General features: G+C 46.3%; 1 protein-coding gene across 1 annotated transcript; it reads left to right on the top strand.

The window, feature by feature from the left end:
- The first annotated feature begins 300 nt into the window (after window positions 1-300).
- Window positions 301-15364, top strand: LOC110564433 (uncharacterized). Its single transcript, XM_060378776.1, has 6 exons — window positions 301-411; window positions 2256-2353; window positions 3394-4265; window positions 7531-7791; window positions 12341-12389; window positions 13763-15364. The coding sequence occupies exons 1-6, from the start codon at window positions 326-328 to the stop codon at window positions 14644-14646; spliced, it is 2250 nt and encodes a 749-aa protein (XP_060234759.1). The 5' UTR covers window positions 301-325; the 3' UTR covers window positions 14647-15364.
- The last annotated feature ends 4053 nt before the right edge of the window (window positions 15365-19417 follow it).

Below are 19417 nucleotides of genomic sequence, written 5' to 3'. Positions count from 1 at the left end.
TTAGCACGGATACTATTTTGTAGCAAAAGAAATCCTTAAAGAGCAAAAAGAATGAAGATTAGCAGTAACCAATACAGGAATAGAGTCAGACCTCAGGATCCTAGACCTTCCATTTCTTCTTTGGCTTTGGAAACATGTTTGATACTATTGTTGCTTCTGGACACATGGATCCCCTGAGTCACAGAGAAGATCAAGTGAATGATTCTATAGGAGAAATGCTAAGACCACAACCACATAGAAAATGTTTCTGTCTCTTTAAGCCATCATTGGGCCTTTCTCTCAGTTTCCTGATCTCTAAGACCCAGGCAGCCCAGCGACTTCCTCTATGCTCAGCCCTGGCGACAAAGAGACTGAAGGGAAGGAGAAGGCTGGGGCTTCTGTGGGCCACTTCAGAGTCTGTCACCAAGAAAGGTGAGCCTGAGCCTGTGAGTTGGGGTTGGGAGGGGTCTGGGCTGTGAGAACAAAATGCCTGATGCCTACATACTGCATTTTACAAGGCACCATGCAAGTGCACATCATTCATGGGACACAGGCAAGAGCAGGCTGCCAGATGCTTTGGGATGGTATAAGTTTCAACCTGATAAGTTTGGAAGATGTCCCAGGAGCACACATATTTTTGATGAACGAAACTTATCTTTTCCCACACTTCTTGCACATGGTAAGAGAAATCTCTTCTAGATCTCCTCCCAGGAGCAAAGCACAGTTTACAAGACACCATTCCTCATGACGCACATTCGGTAAGAGCAAAGGAATCTTCTGTGTCCTATAAACCGTGCTTTCAAGGCTACTCTCAGTGTTCTACCTCTGCCTCTCTCAGAAGTCTGCTTCCCTCTGCCTGTAGGAGGGGGCTCTAGTGGACCTAGGAGGAGTAGAATTTGTTCATTAAGCCCTGCCCTCACTTTGTTTCTTGATTCAAGTTTGTCTCACTACAGCCATAGGGACACCTCAGTTTCTTTATGTCTACAATGAAGGGTTTGAGAAATACTGACTTTCAAATTCTGGGTGTAATTATCCTCATGAGAAATATCTCTTTTGTTTTATCATAACTACTGAGGATGGGTCCAAGAAACGTAGTGTACAGGGGAACTCCTAAACATTTCTAAAAATCATCAGTCCTGGAGGCAAGGAACAAGGTGGTTCTTTTGGACTTTCTTAAACATAGAATTGGACATGCTTTTTGTTCCCAGATTATAAAAACCTTTTGACACCCAAGATTTCACTCAGTGTTGACTTTTCTCTGAAGTTCAGTCTCCACTCTGAACTTGGGAAGTCCTGGTGGCCTGCCCTGAACTTCCCATGAATCTCCTGACACGTGCTCTCATTTTCCTCCAGGACAATAAGATACTCAGGTTCCCTCAGAAACCTTCTTCATAGCTCTAGGTTGTATGGCTTTTCTTCATTTCTGACCTGTGTCATTTATGGGCATTTGTTGATATCTGCACACAAAACAGTGACATGGACCCACACAGTTAGTTCTACCAAAGGCTTTGGGGAGAGGGAAGGGGTGCCAGCCAAACCTGCTCCTGAGACCCCTCTGAGGGAGACAGGCTATTCAGTTAATATTCCCCTTTTCTGTGTGTGTGGTGCCCACAGGAAGGAGTGTGGGAGAGAACACAACACTGGCAGTGGAAACAAAGCCAGAGACTGAAATGATGGAGAGATGCAGATAAACACTCAGACAGAATGTGGAACCAAACTCATCTCTAGAGAAAGGCCAGAGAGGGCTGGAGAGGCTGAATATGCCTTCTGGGCAGCCACTGGTTGAGACTGTTAGCTGGAAATAAGACTGGAGCAGCAGACTGGGGGAACACTATACTTTTTGCTTAGGGGCTCTAGGGATTAGACACAGGTGACTAGCAAGTACTTGGCTGCATCTGATCATGTTACAGTCAGAACCTCAGTGGTGGAAGGAAATGCTCAAAGAGAATGGCTCAGAGACCCTTAACTTGGTAGAACTGGTTCTCTCCATCACCATTACCAAAATCAGGAGAGCAAGCTCAGCTTGTCAATCTAGCACTGAAACCATCTTTCTCATCCTCCTGGATGTTATTCTTCAAAATCCAGATGCTATCTCTAAGAAGGAACAGCAGAATTTACTATGAGGGACAAGAGGCACCCACCTTGTCTCTAGACACTTGCCGGTAAACTGAAGCACACACCTAGACGTTCAGCAACTTGCAGACAAAAGCCTTGCTTTGGAACTCAGTCCTTTGTTCTTTAGACTTTGCTTGACAAAGTGTTTGGGTTTTTCCCAGTTGCAGGAATGAACACATGAATGAAGACACAAACACTGAGAGTCTTCTAAGAAGCATGGGGGGAAGGAAGATGGCAAGAGATGAGGAGAGTGCCTATGGTAAGAGCCCTTCTCTGAAATGCTTCCTGCTGGTATGTGAGCTCAGGGTAAGAAAGGGGTGGAGCTTCCTCAGGTCTGGAAGCCCCTGGGATGAAACCACAGGACCAGGGTCATGCATTTGGCTGTGTCTCTGACTCTGCCCTGCTTGGAGAAGCTCATGGCTTTGACCAGCCTGTCATTGCTCAGCATGAAGGGAGGATGCTAAATCTACTCTGGTCTTCACAACAATGACACAGGATGGGGAATCCGGTACCAGAGTGAGCATCACTCACCAGGTCCCCAGTGTTAGGAGGATGGGGGATTAACTGGGTATCCAGTATTTGGCACCAGGGAGATGACTCAGTGGGTAAAGGCACAAGCTGCCATACCTAATGAGCCAATTTCAACTCCTGAGCCCACATGATGGAAGGAGGGAGCCGACTCCTGAAAGGTGACCTTTGCCTCCTTAGACAATGGTGGTTTGCCCCTGCCTCCAGTCAATAAAATGGAATCAAATATTATCCAAAAGGGAGGTATTCTCCTTAGGGTGCTGGCTTAGGAGAAGAGAGGTGAAAGAGGGAAGAAGGTGAACTCTCTCCTCTAAGAACCCAGAGAAAGCCTCAGACTATCTCCACTTTTGAGATTTGTCCTTGACTGAGCACTCTCTGCAGTTACACAAGGAGCACAAGGTGGGCTGAGATTCAACCACTGTCTGAATTGAGGCGCTCCCCTCTGCATGATTGCCTGCATCTCAGGGAACATTAGGGCCAAAGCTACATCTAGTTGGCATGTATGTGCAGAACCAGAGGACCTGGAAGACCCACGAGTTATACAAGAACAGGTTGCGAAACGCAATGGGAGCACCTGTAGGTACACAGAGAATCTAAATGAGGAAAGGAGAGATGGGGAGGAGCCTGAGCTCAGAGAGCCCAAAGCAGGTTGGGGCATCAGGTTTCCAAGGGGAACACTGTCCTTCCCTTTTATGTGGAAGGCTAGAACACAAGGCCAGTCCAGGGAAAAGCTTAGGTCTCTGACTCAGTGCTGCCAAATCTGATCCTCAGGCTCAGAGGAGAACTTGCGGTCCCTGCAGGAGCCCCCACTGAGGCTCATCCTGGTGGGCAGGACCGGGACTGGCAAGAGTGCCACTGGCAACACCATCCTGGGCCAGAACTGCTTCCTGTCCAGGCTGGGTGCGGTGCCTGTCACCAGAGCCTGCGCCTCGGCCAGCAGGAGATGGGCTGGCTGGCGCGTCGAGGTGGTGGACACTCCGGACATCTTCAGCTTCCAGACCCTGCGAACTGACCCCACATGCATGGAGACTGCCCGCTGCCTCTTGCTGTCTGCGCCCGGGCCTCACGCCCTGCTGCTGGTCACCCAGCTGGGTCGCTTCACCTCACAGGACTGCCAGGCGCTGGCTGTGGTGAAGAGGGTGTTTGGAGAGCAGGTGATGGCGCAGACCATCGTGGTGTTCACTCGCAAGGAGGACCTGGCAGGAGACTCCTTGCAGGATTACGTGTGCTGCACAGACAACCACGCGCTGCAGGAGTTGGTGGCCGAGTGCGGGGGCCGCGTGTGCGCCCTCAACAACCGCGCCACAGGCCAGGAACGCGAGGCACAGGCTGAGGAGTTGCTGGGCCTGGTAGCACACCTGGTGAGGGAGCGCGGGGGCACGCACTACTCTAATGACTTGTATGAGCTGGTGTGGGCCCTGCGGGGTAGTGACCCACAAGGCCAACTCGCCCAGGTAGCAGAGAAGGTGGCAGCATGCCAAGCGAAGCCCCTGAGCACCTGGAGGCTAGCTGGGCTGTGGGGATGGCTGAAGTCCTACAGGAAGGGCTGGAGAACTGGTGTGACTCTCTTCCTGGGTGTGGCCCTCATGCTCTACCTGCTGTTCTACAGAAAGGTCCAGGTCATTGGGGACCAGAATAACAGATAAAGCTGAGCTTAGAAGACGTTGTGACTAGGAAGGTGATCTCTTAAAAACTGAATACTTAGAACTCTGCTCAGGGCTTTAGTGACTCGCAGTATGGACATTGTGGCACCAACTTTGCTAAGACTCCAAGGTGCTGAGTCTCAGCTTTGACTATGTGCATTCAGAGTTTTATTAATAAATTTGTCTAACTAAAGCTTTCTTTAGACAGTCCATTATCCCTGTGGACCATTCTTCCCTTAAAAAGCTAAATAAACCTGGCAGCTTGTAAACAGAGAAAAAGGCACAGCACAAAAAGAGCAAGCATTTTATTTTCTTTATTAAAATGTTTTTATTCTTTGAGATTTTAATATAATATATGTTGGCCACATTCTCTCACTTTCCCCCAAGTCCTCCAAATCCTCCCCACCTCTCTTCTCTCAGAACCTCACGTTCTCTATCCAGTAACATGAAGTTGGATTTCTTGGCCATGTACTCTGGGGCATGAGGTCTGGTTAATACACCCAGTGTCATGTCACTGAAGAAATTGATTTTCCTTCTCCTAAGAGCTGCAATTTGTGAATAGCTGGAGTGGAACTTTAAGCCCCCTTGCCTTTGTGGGGATTTTTGTTTGGTTTGCACTTGCTCAGGGGATGTGCATGATGTCACACCCACTGTGAGCTGGTGGGCACCTGGCCTGTTGTGTCTGGAAAACTGCCTCCATGACGTCATCCATCACCTTTAGTTCTTACACTCCTTTGTTACCTCTTCCACACAGATCTCTAATGAGATAAGCCAGTCAGGGGTTTCCTTCCTGTGTTCAAACCAAAGCACGGGTCTGGAAATTTGCTTCAGTAATCAACAGCAATAATGACAGAAGACTCTCTGCCTGCCTTCAGGAGAACTCTTCCCATGGCTTCTTCCGGCTTAATTTTTACTCTGTAAAAATAGACATCTCGTTTGCAAGATACCAGAGTTTCTTTTCTTTCTTTCTTTTTCTTTCTTTTTTTTTCTCTTTCTTTCTTTCTTTCTTTCTTTCTTTCTTTCTTTCTTTCTTTCTTTCTTTCTTTCTTTCTTTCTGGCAGGTTTCTGAGTGATTCTGGCTTTGTTTGAAGAGTTAGAGTTGGACAGGATTATGGCCTGTTGATTTCCTAGCCACTGTGGACTCTGCCCTGACATATAGAACTCACAACAACTATCGCTGTCTACTAAATGGAAAGTACTGGAAAACTGGAGAGCCAAGGGTAAATAAAGATCAAAATGGAAAAAAAAAAAGTCTCTCCATTGGGAGCAGAACCATCCCTCAGAATTCTTTATTTTTTCAATTTCTTTTTTTTTATGTTTATTTTTTTATTAATTACACTTTATTCACTTTGTATCCCCCCATAAGCTCCTCCCTCCTCCCTTCCCGGTCCCACCTTCTATCCCCCTTCTTCATGCATGCCCCTCCCCAAGTCCACTGATAGAGGAGGTCCTCCTCTCCTTCCTTCTGATCTTAGTCTATTAGATCACATCAGGAGTGGCTGCATTGTCATTTTCTGTGGCCTGATAAGGCTGCTCCCCCCTCATGGGAAGTGATCAAAGAGCAGGCCAGTCAGATTTTATGTCAGAGGCAGTCCCTGTTCCCATTACTATGTAACCCACTTGGACACTAAACTGCCATAGGGTACATCTGTGCAGGGGTTCTAGGTTATTTCCATGTCTGGTACTTGGTTGGAAGATGAGTCTCTGGGAAGACCCCTGTGTTCAAATTTTCTGATTCTGTTGCTCTCCTTGTGGGGTTCCTGTCTTCTCCAGATCTTACTATTTCCCGCTTCTTACATAAGATTCCATGCACACTACCCAACAGATGGCCAGTATCAGCATCAGTATCAGCATCTGCTTTGATAGTCTGCAGGGCAGAGCCTTTCAGAGGCCCTCTGTGGCAGGTTCCTAGGTTGTTTCCTGTTTTCTTCTTCTGATGTCCATCCTCTTTGCCTTTCAGGATGGGGATTGAGTGTTTTAGTCAGAGTCCTCTCTCTTGATTAGTTTCTAAAATCAAAACCCTTGGAACCCTTTATTCTTCCTCTTCCTTTTTGCTTTGAGATGTATATCTTTTTAAAAGCTGTTTTTGTCTTGTTGAGGTGTTCTAGCCTCTCTTTGCAGTGTAAACATCAAGGAAGGTCAGGCCCTTGCTTTCTGGACCTAACCTGGGGGCCTAACTCAGGTTGAAGCCCAACTGCATAGGTTTGTCCTCCTGTCACAGACCTTTTCTTACCCTAAGAACCTGAGAAGCATATTTCCCCTAGATAAAGGCAACTAGCAGACACAGCTGGTCCCTACCAAGTTCAGGATAAAGGAAAAAGACACGGATAAAGGATGCTGCCACATGCTCTTGAGGAAGAGCTGGGGATTTTTATTAGACTCAGTGGCCTAGGCTGGCTTCTAACTCACAACAATCCTATTGCTTCAGCCTCCTGACAAACTGAGATAAGAACAAGACACCTCACTCAGCTTGAGTTACATCTTTTGAAAAGGCTTGCAGAGGGCTCTATCCATCAGCATTAAACTAGCCCTTCCTCTCCCCACCCCCTCCCCCGCCTCTTTCTTCTTCTCCCTCCCCCCACTTCCTGCTCAGTCTCTTAGTGTGTCACTTGCCTAGACCCCTTGAAATCATAGTGTTAAAAACTTAAGGCCAAGTATACTTTCCTGCCAACAGAAAGCCTCATGGGCAAATTCCCTGAGATGAGATTTGCCTTACAGAAGACAGCACTGTGTTTTATGGTCAAGGCTCACTACTTAACAGGCACAATCAGGTGAAGAAATACTGCCTGCTCCCAGACCATCTGGACATTCCAGAGGTGAGAAGCTACAAAATGACCACCTATGGTTCTCTCACATAGCTGGGACAGGCCAGCCAGCAGCCAGTCTTGTGTCTGAGCTCAGCTGTCCTTTGAGAGAGGGTGGTCCAGGACTCTGGAACCAGCAGTGCTGGTTTAAGGGTTCTAAAGGCAGAGACTGTAACATGGGAACCAGGGGCTTGGGAACTTACAGATGATCATCTTGGGTGCTGATAGGGGAATCTGGAGACCAGCATTTTCCAGCCACAAAAGAGCTTTCTTGAACCCCAATTAAAAATGCTGTCCCCAGTTTTCAGGCATCTGGCTCTCAGTACTGTGCACACAAACCTTCATGAAGGGGAAATGAGTGCAGGGCTGTTTTCCACAGGAAGTGGCCATCTACTAAGGAGGTTCTGTTGGCTTCTGGCGGATGTTTCCACCTACCCGAGGGGACACAGTCTGCGTAGCAGTGGTGTGTGCTGCCTCACTGTGGATTTTCTTTTTCTCCTGCCTCTGGACTCTGGATTCACGGCACTGCAAGTAGCTGTTCTGTGAGAACATCGCTCAGCTGGCACAGGTCCTCCACCTGGCTGCAAGGCACCCATGCTGGTGACTGGAGGCTGAGCACCCTCTGGCTTGGGGAAGAAGGAATCCTCAACAGTGCAGACTGCCACGTGGAGGCCTGGAGGACCACCAGGGAGCTGCTCTGCTCCTCTCTGGCAGGCACTCAGGTAAGCTCTGGGACATTGGGTTCCCCAGACAGAGAAAGAGCAGTGAAGTGAGTGTCAGTGACAGCACATGGTGGGAAATTTCCCTGCCATCATCCCTTGGTCCCTAGGGATGCTGGGACTTTCAATTCCATCCCTTTTGTCTTTTTGAAACCCCCAGGTAACAAAGCTGAACAAATGCTCTTTCCCCAGCTCCCCAGCAGGTGGAGCACATGTCTTCATTTTACACCAGACTCCTTAAAGCCCACTCAGGCCAGACAGACCTCACCTCAAAGAGGACAGGATAGGTTCTAAAGGCCCTACATGCCAGAGTGGAATCCCCCCTACATGATGTAGCCCTTCCTTAGAGGACTGGTCACTGAATTCTTAGGATCTTGTTCTGAAAACTACCCCATTTTCTGTGGCCAGGTACACCACACCTTTCCTGTAACATATTCCAAGATAACTGTGGTAGGTCAACAGTCTTGTGTTTAACACACATGTAAACATGCCCTTTGCCAGATGAACGTCACTCACAGGAGAGGGTAGTGTTTCCTGGACTCTTGTCCACTAGCCTGCCCTGTGACTCCAGAACCTGGACATAAAGGAACAGGGGCGGGGCAGATGGGAGGAGCTAAAAGAGAAAAGTGGTTTTTGTTGTTGTTGTTGTTGTTTGTTTGTTTGTTTTGTTTTTGTTTTGTTTTGTTCTATGAGGGAGGGCAAGCATACACTGGAGACGCAGGACACTTTTAGAGATCTGAGGACAGGTTTCTGAAATCATTTCTACACTTCCCCTTGGTGGAAACAGCTTCTTTCTTGGTTCTGGCGCACCCTGGGCTAGCTAGCCTCACAGCTTCTGGCCAAGTGGCCTCTCTGCATTGGTTGCCTCACTGTGTGTAATGCTGAGATCACAGAAGCAGGCCAGTATGTCCTGCTTCTCAAGCAGGTTCTGGGCCTCACAGTCAAGTCCCCACGCTTGGGTAGCAGGTGCTTTGACCTGACAGTCATTGTTGCCAGCCCAGGACTTAAGAATGAGTAGGATGAGAGAGTCTCATGAGATAGCTTCCTGAGATGTGTTCTCATTTCTTGCTTGAATAAATTGTCCTGATGAGTCAACTTCACTCTCTCAGATGAAAATATGCATTTTGTGTTTAGGCCTCTGCCTTCCTGCAGCCCCTTGTCAGCCGCTGCCGCCCACACACTGTCTACCAGTCTGCTGTGCTCTCTTCTCCCAAATAGGGGAAATTAGCAGAGTTTCCCTTTGTAGGGGAAATCTACGTCCAAGTTCAATCTCCCCTCAGTTGAGTGCTCTGCAGACCAGCAGCCATCACATCTCTTCATGTCTATCACACAGCCCCTCCCCTCCCCTCCCCTCTCTTTCTGGGCTGATGTTAGGTTCCTCTCTTGTTTGGTGTGTGACACATTTTAGTGTCTATCTCATGCCCCCGCCTCACCTCTGGGCATTTGGGTATTTGTTCATATCTGCCAACTGGTTAGTTGCTCAGTGGAACATAATGTCCTCTGTTGTCGGTCTGATTTCTCAGAAGCTGATTCAGAAACTCCCATACTAATGATGCTGAGGTTGGTTATGACAGACACATTGCACACATGCAAGTGACACTGAGACCCAAGTAGGTTCAAGCTGAAATCCTTCAAGACAGAGCAGATACCCCCACTCAGTCTTTCCTTAAAGACAGAGCAGATACCCCCACTCAGTCTTTCCTTCAAGAGAGAGCAGATATGCCCACTCAGTCTTTTCTTTGAGTCTTTTCTTTTTCTTGGGGGGGGGGGTATTTTTGTTCTGTAAAAACATGAACTGAGGCATAGAAGTACAATTCTCTCTGTTGGCTTTGGAGAGACTTCCAGCAATAATTACCGGTTTGTGTCCAAAGGTTGGGGTCAGCAACATCATATGTGGGGTTCCAGAAAAGGAGGCTGGTTGATTTTTTGCAGATGATCCCCTCCCCCCAATACCCAATGGCTAATAAATCGAAGAGAAGACACATAAAAGGAATCATTTGGGCATATTTAGGTATAAGGCAAATACATGACTCTGGGCAGGTCATTGCCATTAATTGAAAATCCAGTGATCTGTGAATAACAAGGTAGGGAATATGGGAAAAGACAGGTGTGCAAGAAGACTGGAAATGATCAGAGTCTGCACAGAGGGTAGTCATGGGGAGGGGAGGATTCAGCCTCAGCCCACTGACACTGTAACCTGCACATTCAAATCTCGGGAAATTAGCAGAAACAATGCTCTATGGTTTGAAGAATTTATGTGTATAGTGTACAGTCGTAAGAACAGTGTGTGACAAGTAGCCATGAGAGAGCTGCTCTTCTCTGGGTGCAAGGAAAGGAGTCAAAGTGGGGAAGGGAAGGGAAGGAAAGGGGAGGGGAGGGGAGGGAGGGGAGGGGACGGGAGTGGAGGGGAGGGAAGGGAAGGGGAGGGAAGGGAAGAGGAGGGGAGGGAAGGGAAGAAAAACAGAGAAGGGTACAAGGAGATAGACAGGCAGAGAAAGAGGAGAAAAAGGGGGAGAGAAAGAGAGAAAGATGTCTTACGAAATTCTAACAATGTGAAAATAATTGATGGTTTTTTGTGAAGCAGTCCAAGAAAAGCCACTTTTCTTTGCAAAATAAAATTATGAAAGACAAAATAACGGAAGCATCATCAGTAGCACAGGCACCATGAAGTATTTTGTATTCAGTCCATGACCAGTCCAAGTCCACAAGTGTGACGAAAATAGAGTGTGCCATCATGGAACACCTGTGGGGATTTTCTGAAATACTGGAGTGAGCAAGAGCTGACTCGGTCCCCTCAGAGTTAAACCTGGCCATACCCAGCTAACAGAAACTGTGTAAACTAGATGAACTATTTAGCAGGAGTGCCGAGGGGTACGAATGAGGATTACTTTACAGCATTCTTTGTTGTGAGAAGCAATGATTTTGGAACAGTTTGGATGTGTGTAAATAAAAAAATAAATAAAATATTGCAAAAATGACATTTATGTAAAACTTTAACATGCAAAAACAGGACTGAAAATTGTGTGAAGATGTATACGCAAATACCCACCACACATAAAAGCATCAAAATACTGATTGCTGTGCAGGCCAGAATGAGAGAACAGGACAGAAGGATGGGAGAAAAAAACAAACCATGAAGTATTTCTGTGATGTTTTTATTTTTAGCAGGTAGCCCAGCTGCAGCAGAACAGCAAATGATGGCTGTTCATTTTTCCTCTACGTTTTTTAAAGCACATTTTTTCAAGTACAAATGTGTTTTAAAATGACGAGCTTTTAAATACTGGATGACTAACAGGAGCCAGGAGTTCACCCAGGGGTGGTGGGTGTCACAGGCTAACCCTTCTCATTGCCTGCTTCCATTTTCATCACGCCATAACCAGCCATTCAACGTTCCAGTGCTTCTTTCAGATGTAGTGAGCTCTCCTTGTCAGATGGTTGGGGGTTAGTTTGATGCTTGTATTTTGATGCTAGTTGCTGGCCCTCAAGATCTGGTTACTGCTTGGATACACCTATTCTTGTTTTGTAAACCTCCCTAAGACATTATTTCTAATTGGTTGAAAAAAGGCCTAAAACCTGGGCAGAGCAGAATGGAATAGGCGTGGCTAAGACTTTGGGAAGAGGAGAATCATGGGAAACAGATAGAGGGAAGGAAAGAGAGGGGAGAGGAGGATGCCACAATGGTTAGAATGGAGAAGGAACCAGGTGGGCTGGGAGGAAGGACTCCAAGAATGGCGTGGAAAGGCTCAGATGAAAAATACAAGCAAATATTTATGAGGTTATGGAAGACCAGATAGGAATGGTTAAGGCAGATAGCATTGGATGGGGCTGGTAGGTAGATGGTGAGGTTATTGAGACAGTGTAGGTGAAATGTCTGTCCAGCCCAAAGCAAATAATGCAATTATAAAATCTAGCAGGTGTCTGTGTCTTATTAATTGTGATGGTGGGTTAAATAATTTTGCCAGAATAGTTATAGGGCAAATAATAAATAACATTATATCCCCCAAGACCATTTTATTTACTACATCATCAGACCTCCTGTCCTCCTTCCTCTCAGGTCAGTCCTTGGAGGAGCTGTCATCCTCCATTCCATCCTCCCATGTTAAGCATGCAAAACTGCCTCTTTGCACCTAGAACATTTTCTGGAAACACATGATACTTCCAACAAATCAATGTTATTCACAACAAGGCAATTCTCACCTCCTTTGTTTCAAGGGAATGTTGCTGTTGTTTAATTGCTTTGTCTAGTTCTTGTTCATAGAAGAGTGCTTCCCACATTTTGCACTTGCAGCTTGGGAGAGGCAGTCGGTTGCTCTGTACAAGATCATCTACTTTGCTGTGGCTGAGGAAAAGCATTAGCACTAGCACTGTGTGCTGGAAAGACCCCGCCTCACTCCAGCCAGTTACTTATAGATGTGTGAAAGTCAAACATGGGTGGAAGAGTTAGCGAACAGAAGCAGCCATTCAAGGGCAAGTATGCTTCGCTCCCTGAGGCAAGATGCCTTCCCAGATCCCATGTGGACCTGACTTTAATTTTTTCCTGTTTTTGTTCCAGAAGAGAATGGAGGGCTTTCAGAAGGGCACATATGGAACTATAGTTGAAGGTAAGAAGACACCAAGGTCCCAAAGAGAGTGAAAATGGGCGGTAGCCACCATTCCCTGTCCCACCCCAACACAGGTGCACAGTCCGTTAGGATCTAGAAAGAATGAAGGCAACTGGTGTGTGTTCCCATGTCTCTAACTCTTTGTGTCCAAACCACTGTTGTTTTCATGTGCACATATGTACGCATCCATACACATTTGCACACACACACATACATAGAGACACACATGCACACACATGTAAATGTACAGAGAGACACACATACACACATATATTAGCAAACATACACATTTACAAATGCATATACACATATGTGCACGCACACACACACACATACTACCATGACACTCTTTTTCATAAAATGGGAAGATATATGACTCTGACACACATTCAGTGTCAGGAGGGTCTGGAACTAAATAGTGACATAGTTTCTCTCCTTTCATCTCCTCTCAGCTGCAAAATAAATACTGAAAAATCCTCTAAAATGATTATTTCTTAAAAAGCACCCCAGACACCTAAAGGAAAGGAAAAACCAGCACAGAGAAAAAGGAATAAAATGCTAGACTTTTGCTTCCTATGATACTGAAACTTGAACCCAGGGTCTCATGCATATTGGATGAGTATTCTATCACTGAGCTATACCCTAGCTTCTTCCATCCCTTAAATGAGAGGTTTTTAGTCTAGAATACACATAGAATTCATCTGGACTCAAAAGACAGCCCCAGATCCTCCTCCCTTCAACACTGGAGATTTGAGCTCTTGGCTCCCTGGTGTCCCTGCCATTGTGGTGTCACTCTCCAGACTTTGACCTGATATTAACTGTCAGCCTCCCCCAGCTTAAGTTCAAGTTCCTCCTTGGCTTCCTAGTACACCAGCTGTTCCTGAACTCCAGTCACTGTAGCTCTTCCACCTGAAATCCTCTGGGGAGCTGCAGGCATGATGTATGCTGAGAACATTTACAGAGTCTGTCTGGAAATTGTGGGTAAAGAGCTGACTCTGTGTTGTCATCCATGGCTTGTCATCTCTGCCTCTTTCTAAATTCGTACTTACTGCACAACCAGTTTTCTGAAGACCTGTTTTGAGCATCTTCCAGGGGAGAGAACAGGGACCTTTTCTTTAGAAGTGACCTATTTGTATTGGACAGAACATAGCCTCTCCTTCCTGTGGCACTTCCAGCACTTGCCTGTGGCTCCCAAAATAGACTTTGTGAAAGCCAAGAACCACCTGAGGGTATAGCCAAACTGTTAGAAACATTGAACAATGCCTATTTTTGGGGGAACAAGGACAATTGCTTTCATGAGATAGTCACAAGGACCCATGACCTCAAAGTCAGTAGAATCACTAAGTAAAACACAAACCTTCCTTTGTCCTCAGGTGGAGGGAAAGCCTACTGTGCTGCAGAGTCCTGCCTGAGGATCATCCTAGTGGGCAAATCTGGTTGCGGGAAAAGCGCCACAGGGAATAGCATCCTCTGTAGACCAGCATTCGAGTCCAGGCTTGGAGCCCAGTCAGTGACCAGAACCAGCCAGGCACAGATGGGCACATGGAAGGGAAGGCACTTCTTAGTGGTGGACACGCCCTCCATCTTTGAGTCAAAGGCCCAGAACCAAGATATGGACAAGGACATTGGAGACTGCTACCTGCTGTGTGCCCCAGGACCCCATGTGCTGCTGCTGGTGACCCAACTGGGACGCTTCACAGCCCAGGACACCATGGCCGTGAGGAGGGTGAAGGAGGTCTTTGGGGCAGGGGTCATGAGGCACATGGTTGTCCTCTTTACCCATAAGGAAGACCTGGTAGATGAGACCTTGGATGAGTTTGTGACCCACACTGACAACCCCAGCCTGCGCAGCCTGGTCCAGGAGTGTGGGAGGAAGTACTGTGCCTTCAACAACAGGGCCTCTGGGGCTGAGCAGCAAGAGCAGCTGGCAGAGCTCATGGCCCTGGTGCAGAGGGTGGAACAGGAATGTGAGGGTGCCTTCCACAGCAATGACCTCTTCCTTTATGCCCAGGTCTTCCTCAGTGATGGCTACAGTGAGCAGCAGGACCCGTATAGGTGCTACCTGGCCAAGGTGAGGCAAGAGGTGGAAAAGCAGAAGCGGGTTCTGAAGGAGCAGGAGGGCAGCTGGATAGCTAAAATGCTTTACAAAGTCAAGGCCTGCCTGTGCTCCCACCTTGCAGTATCTGCCTTCATTATTATGTTTGGTTTGACTTTCATCTTCATTCTAATTGCCGTGTATATTACCCATTGGAACTGAGTCTTTTCAGGTGCTTTTGGCCATCACCCCACTACCCCAAGGTCTGTATCAGAGCACCTCAGCAGGGTGTTATGCACTCTGCTTTCAGATGACTATTTCAGTGCCCTGAGATCTGGTTACCACCCTGCCATGGACACTGTTATGAATGTTGAACCATCTGCTGTACCCATGTGTGGTAAAGAATGTTCCAGAGTTACCCCTGATTGGAGAAAAAAGTTGCCTACACCTGGACAGGGCAGAAGTGATGGTTTGAGCTAAGGTTCTCAGGCTTTGGAGATAGAAGGATCAGTGGGGAGAGGAAGTAGAATAGAAAAGAGGAAGCAGAGCCACCATGGGGAATCATGGACAGAAGCACAAGGACGGAGGAAAGTTGCCCAGATGGGGAGCACAAGCAAGTGTTTATGAAACTGTGGAAGTATCCCAGGTAGAAATTATTAGAGCAATTTGTACAGAGGCTGGGAGGGTAAGGAGAGTTTAGGGATTAATAATCTCCCAGGCTCAGGTAAAATAAATCTATCTAAAATCTATCAGGTGGGGCTGGGAAGATGGCTCAGTGGTTAAGAACATTGGCTGCTTTTCTAGAGGACCTGGGTTCAATCTCCAGCACCCACACAGCAGTTCACAACTGCCTGTAATGCCAGCTTCAGGGCTTCTGACACCCTCACACCACAGGGCACCAACAAACACAAAATAAAGATAATATATATATTAAAGTCTATTAGGTGTCTGTGTCCTTCACTGATTTGAAAGCAGGTTAAATGAAACCACTGCAACAATTATAGGTTTTAATAATAAATATTATTATCCCACTTGCATTTACTACAACAAAACACCATTAGGTAGATAAAGTATGAAAGAAAAATGTATTTCTCTTTGTTCAAGTTGTAGGGTAAGTGATATCCAGGAGCTACCATCACAAAGGGGGGGTCTTGCAGGAAGGAAGGTGCGTGGACTGTGTGGCAGTGAGTGTGCCTCACCTCGTGCCCCACTTCCTACAGATGTGATGTCAGGAGGAGAACACACAAAGCTGAGAGCAGAATCTTACTTCAGTCATACACACACCCTGTCCTCACTGCAGCTCCAAGTCAGACTCCATCGTCTCTCCATCCCTAAGAAAGGACAAGAACCATATGCATGAAGCAGAGGACTCTGAAGGTTTAGAAGAGAATGGGATCAGGGTCAGGATGTGAGTGGGGAACTGAGTGAGGAGGTCACAGGAGCAGGGTGGGTCTCAGCCCAGGAAAAGCAGGGTCAGCAGTCAAGAAGCAGAGGAAACAGAAAGTCTAAGATAGAGATACAAAGGCCAGAGGGTGGGTTTCTTGGGCTTGGACAATTGTGTAGTTGACAGCCTTGGCTCTCAACAATATATGCACAAAAAGCCACTGGGATCAAAAGGCCATGCATTCATATAACTTGATGATCACTGAATTTTGAATTTTGAATTTGTAATTTTCATGTGTGAAGTTACAGCATTATTCCCCTGAATTCTTCAGCCATTAAAAAAAAAAAAAAAACAGTGAAGCTGGGTTGGAGAACTGGAGCAGGAGTTAAGATCGCATACTGCTCCTCTGGAGAACAGGAGTTTGAATCCCAGAACTTACACCTGGTGGCTCACATCAGCCTGTGATTCCAGCTCTGGGTGATCCCATGCACTCTTCTGGCCTGCACAGGCACCGCGCTCACATACATGGGCACACCCCCATACAAACACACATGTATACACACAAATGAAAGTGAAATTATTATTATTTTTTTAATGTTAAAGTCAGGTTGGGGAGATGGTTTAGGGGGTCTCATCAGGAGTGGCTGCATTGTCTTCCTCTGTGGCCTGGTCAGGCTGCTTCCCCATCAGGAAGAAGTGATCAAAGATCAGGCCAATCAGTCCATGTCAATGACAGTCCCTGTCCCCATTACTATGGAACCAACTTGGACACTGAACTTCCATGGGCTACATCTGTGCAGGGGTTCTAGGTTATCTCCATGAATGGTCCTTGGTTGGAGTATCAGTCTCAGACAAGACCACTGTGCCCAGATTTTTGGATTCTGTTGCATCTCCAGCTCTTACTATCTCTCCCTTCTTTTATAAGATTCCCTATACACTGCCCAAAGTTTGGCTATAATTCTCAGCATCTGCCTTGATACCCTGTAGGGTAGAGCCTTTCAGGGGCCCTCTGCGATAGGCTCCTGTCCTGCTCCCTGTTTTCTCCCTCTTCTGATGTCCATCCTCTTTTCCTTTCTGAATGAGGATTGAGCTACTTGGCCAAAGTTCTCCTTCTTGATTAGTTTCTTTAGGTGTACATGTTTTAGTATGTTCATCCTATATTATATATCTAGTATCCACTTTTGAGTGAGTATATACCCTGTGTGTCTTTCTGCTTCTGGGATACCTCATTCAGGATGATCTTCTCCAGTTCCCACTATCTGCCTGGAAATTTCATGATTTCCTTGTTTTTTATTGTGAGTAATATTCCATTGTATAGATGTGCCACAACTTCGGCATCCATTCCTCCTTTGATTTTGATGTTGGCTGGTAGTGTGTTTGTGTGCTTGGCTACTTTTTGTTTTGCTCTAGTGAGGTTAATTATTTCCTGTGTTTTCTTGAAAGTAGTTAGTTTTCTTGGGTTGTATTTTTCTTTCTAGTATTTCTGTAACACTGGATTTGTGTGTAGGTATTGTTGAAATTGATTTTTGTCATTGAATATCTTGTTTTCTCCGTCTAGGAGGACTGAGAGTTTTGCTGGGCATAGTAGCCTGGGCTGACATCTGTGTTCTCTTAGAGTCTGCATGATATCTGTCCAGGTCCTTCTGGCTTTCATAGTCTCTGTCTAGAAGTCAGGTGTGATTCTGATGGGTTTGCCATTATATGTTACTTGGCCTTTTTCCCTTGGAACTTTTAGTATTTTTCTTTTGTTCTGCATATTTCCTACTTTGATTATTATGTGGCAGGAGAATTTTCTTTTCTAGTATAATTTATTAGGTGTTCTGTAGGCCACTTGTATGCTTATAGGCCTCTCCTTTAAGTTGGGGAAATTTTCTTCACTGATTTTATTGAATATATTTTTTGAATCTTGGAGACGGGAATCTTCTTTTTCCTCTATTCCTATTATTCTTAGGTTTTCTCTTTTAATGTCTTGGATTTCTTGGATGGTTTGTGTCGGGAATTTTTTAGAATGATTATTTTCTTTGGTGGTTAGATCAATTTCTTCCATTGTATCTTCCACACCTGAGATTCTTTCTTCCATCTCTTGTAGTCTGTTGGTTATGCTGACCTCTGTAGTTACTACGTTCTCTCTCTCTATGATATCCTCCGTTTGTGTTTTCTTTAATTTTTCCAATTCTATCTTCAGATCTTGAACTTTTTTGTTTATTTTCTTCACCTGTCTGCCTGTAAGTTCCTTCAATTCCTTCAACTATTTGTTTGAATATTCTTCTGTTTCTTTTATTTCTTTTAATGATTTAATAATTTCCTCTCTGAAAGCCACAGACTGCTTGGCTGCATCTTCCTGTATTTCTTTAGGGATGGCGATAATCTGTTTGATTTTATCTTCTCCTAACTCTTTACCCTTTTTATCTGTTTTCTCCATTAACCTCTTCATAAGCATAGATATAAGGTCATCTTCTTGAATTTCACTTATGTTACGGTGTCCAGGGCTACTTGCCCCTGGGTACGTGTGGTCTGGGGATGCCATATTGCTTTGCCTTTTGTTGGTTGTGCATTTACACTGGCCTCTACCCATCTGGATGTCGCAGGTGTTGTTTGTTAATTTCTGGTGCCTGCTGGGGTCCTGGGGTGGGAGAATCCCCTTGGCAAGGTGCTGAAGGAGATCTCCTCAACTTTTTTGATATGGTCAACTGAAAGGTGGTTCTTTTCAAGAACTGTCACAGTTCACCTCAGGCATATGGACCTGTGTGGTAACTGTGGTGTTCAGGAAGGCTCTCCTCTCATCAGGAGAAGTCCTGAAGACAACTGCTCTGCTACTGGGTTTCTTGCTCTGAATTTAGTGAGGTGTTGATGCTGCTCTTAAGTTGTATTTGCTGGGCACAAAGAACCAGGGAGTCTCACAGTTTCTTCCATTTACCTAGAGATAACTGGTCGCACCTTGGAGCAGTATCTGAGGGCTGCTCCAATGACTCTCAGGCTTTTGTAGGTCTGAGTTTGGAGCTGTGTGTTCCAGTGCCCTAGCCTTAATCAATGGCAGGTAAGCAAGGCACTCATGCCTGTAGCAGAAGGCCGGAGCCTAGAGCCTGCATGAACTCATAAACTCTTCTGGAGCTGGGTGTTTTGAGCATTGGAACTGATGTTTTTCCAGCTGTGGGGATTCCTCCCAAAAGAGACACTCATACTGTGATGTTATGGGGACCGCAGTTCTGTCTAGGATGGTGAGTAGAACATGCAGGCACAGGTGTGTGGCTCTGCCTTGCTGGCAATTGGGTGCCTGGGTGTCAGTAGAAACCCTGGAACTTTTTCAGAGAACTTTTTTGAGGAGGGAGCATGCAGGCTGACTGCTCTGAGGTCAGACCTGCTGTTCCCCTCACAGTGGGTTTCCACCCAACAGAGAAACTCAGTCTCTGGTGCCCTCGAACCACAGTTCTATCTGGGGCATTTAGTCAGGCACACAGGCAGGACTCTGTGCTGGTGCCTGTGTGCCCCTTTCTGGGCTGGCTACTGGACCCTGGTGTTTTCCAGGGATTGTCTAGGAGACCTAAGGTTGGTCCCAATCATTTCCTGCACCGTGGGGTTTTCTCTCAACTGGAAATCCCAGTCTCTGAT

The sequence above is a fragment of the Meriones unguiculatus genome, chromosome 3 (assembly GCF_030254825.1).
Source record: "Meriones unguiculatus strain TT.TT164.6M chromosome 3, Bangor_MerUng_6.1, whole genome shotgun sequence".
Classification (NCBI taxonomy): domain Eukaryota; kingdom Metazoa; phylum Chordata; class Mammalia; order Rodentia; family Muridae; genus Meriones; species Meriones unguiculatus.
This window is presented reverse-complemented; position numbering and strand designations above follow the sequence as displayed.

Coding starts and splice junctions, on each gene's coding strand:
- LOC110564433 (XM_060378776.1), top strand. CDS start 326: ATGCTCAGCCCTGGCGACAAAGAGACTGAAGGGAAGGAGAAGGCTGGG. Junction 2,354..3,393: donor AGATGAGGAGAGTGCCTATG/GTAAGAGCCCTT, acceptor TCTGATCCTCAG/GCTCAGAGGAGAACTTGCGG. Junction 12,390..13,762: donor ATATGGAACTATAGTTGAAG/GTAAGAAGACAC, acceptor CTTTGTCCTCAG/GTGGAGGGAAAGCCTACTGT.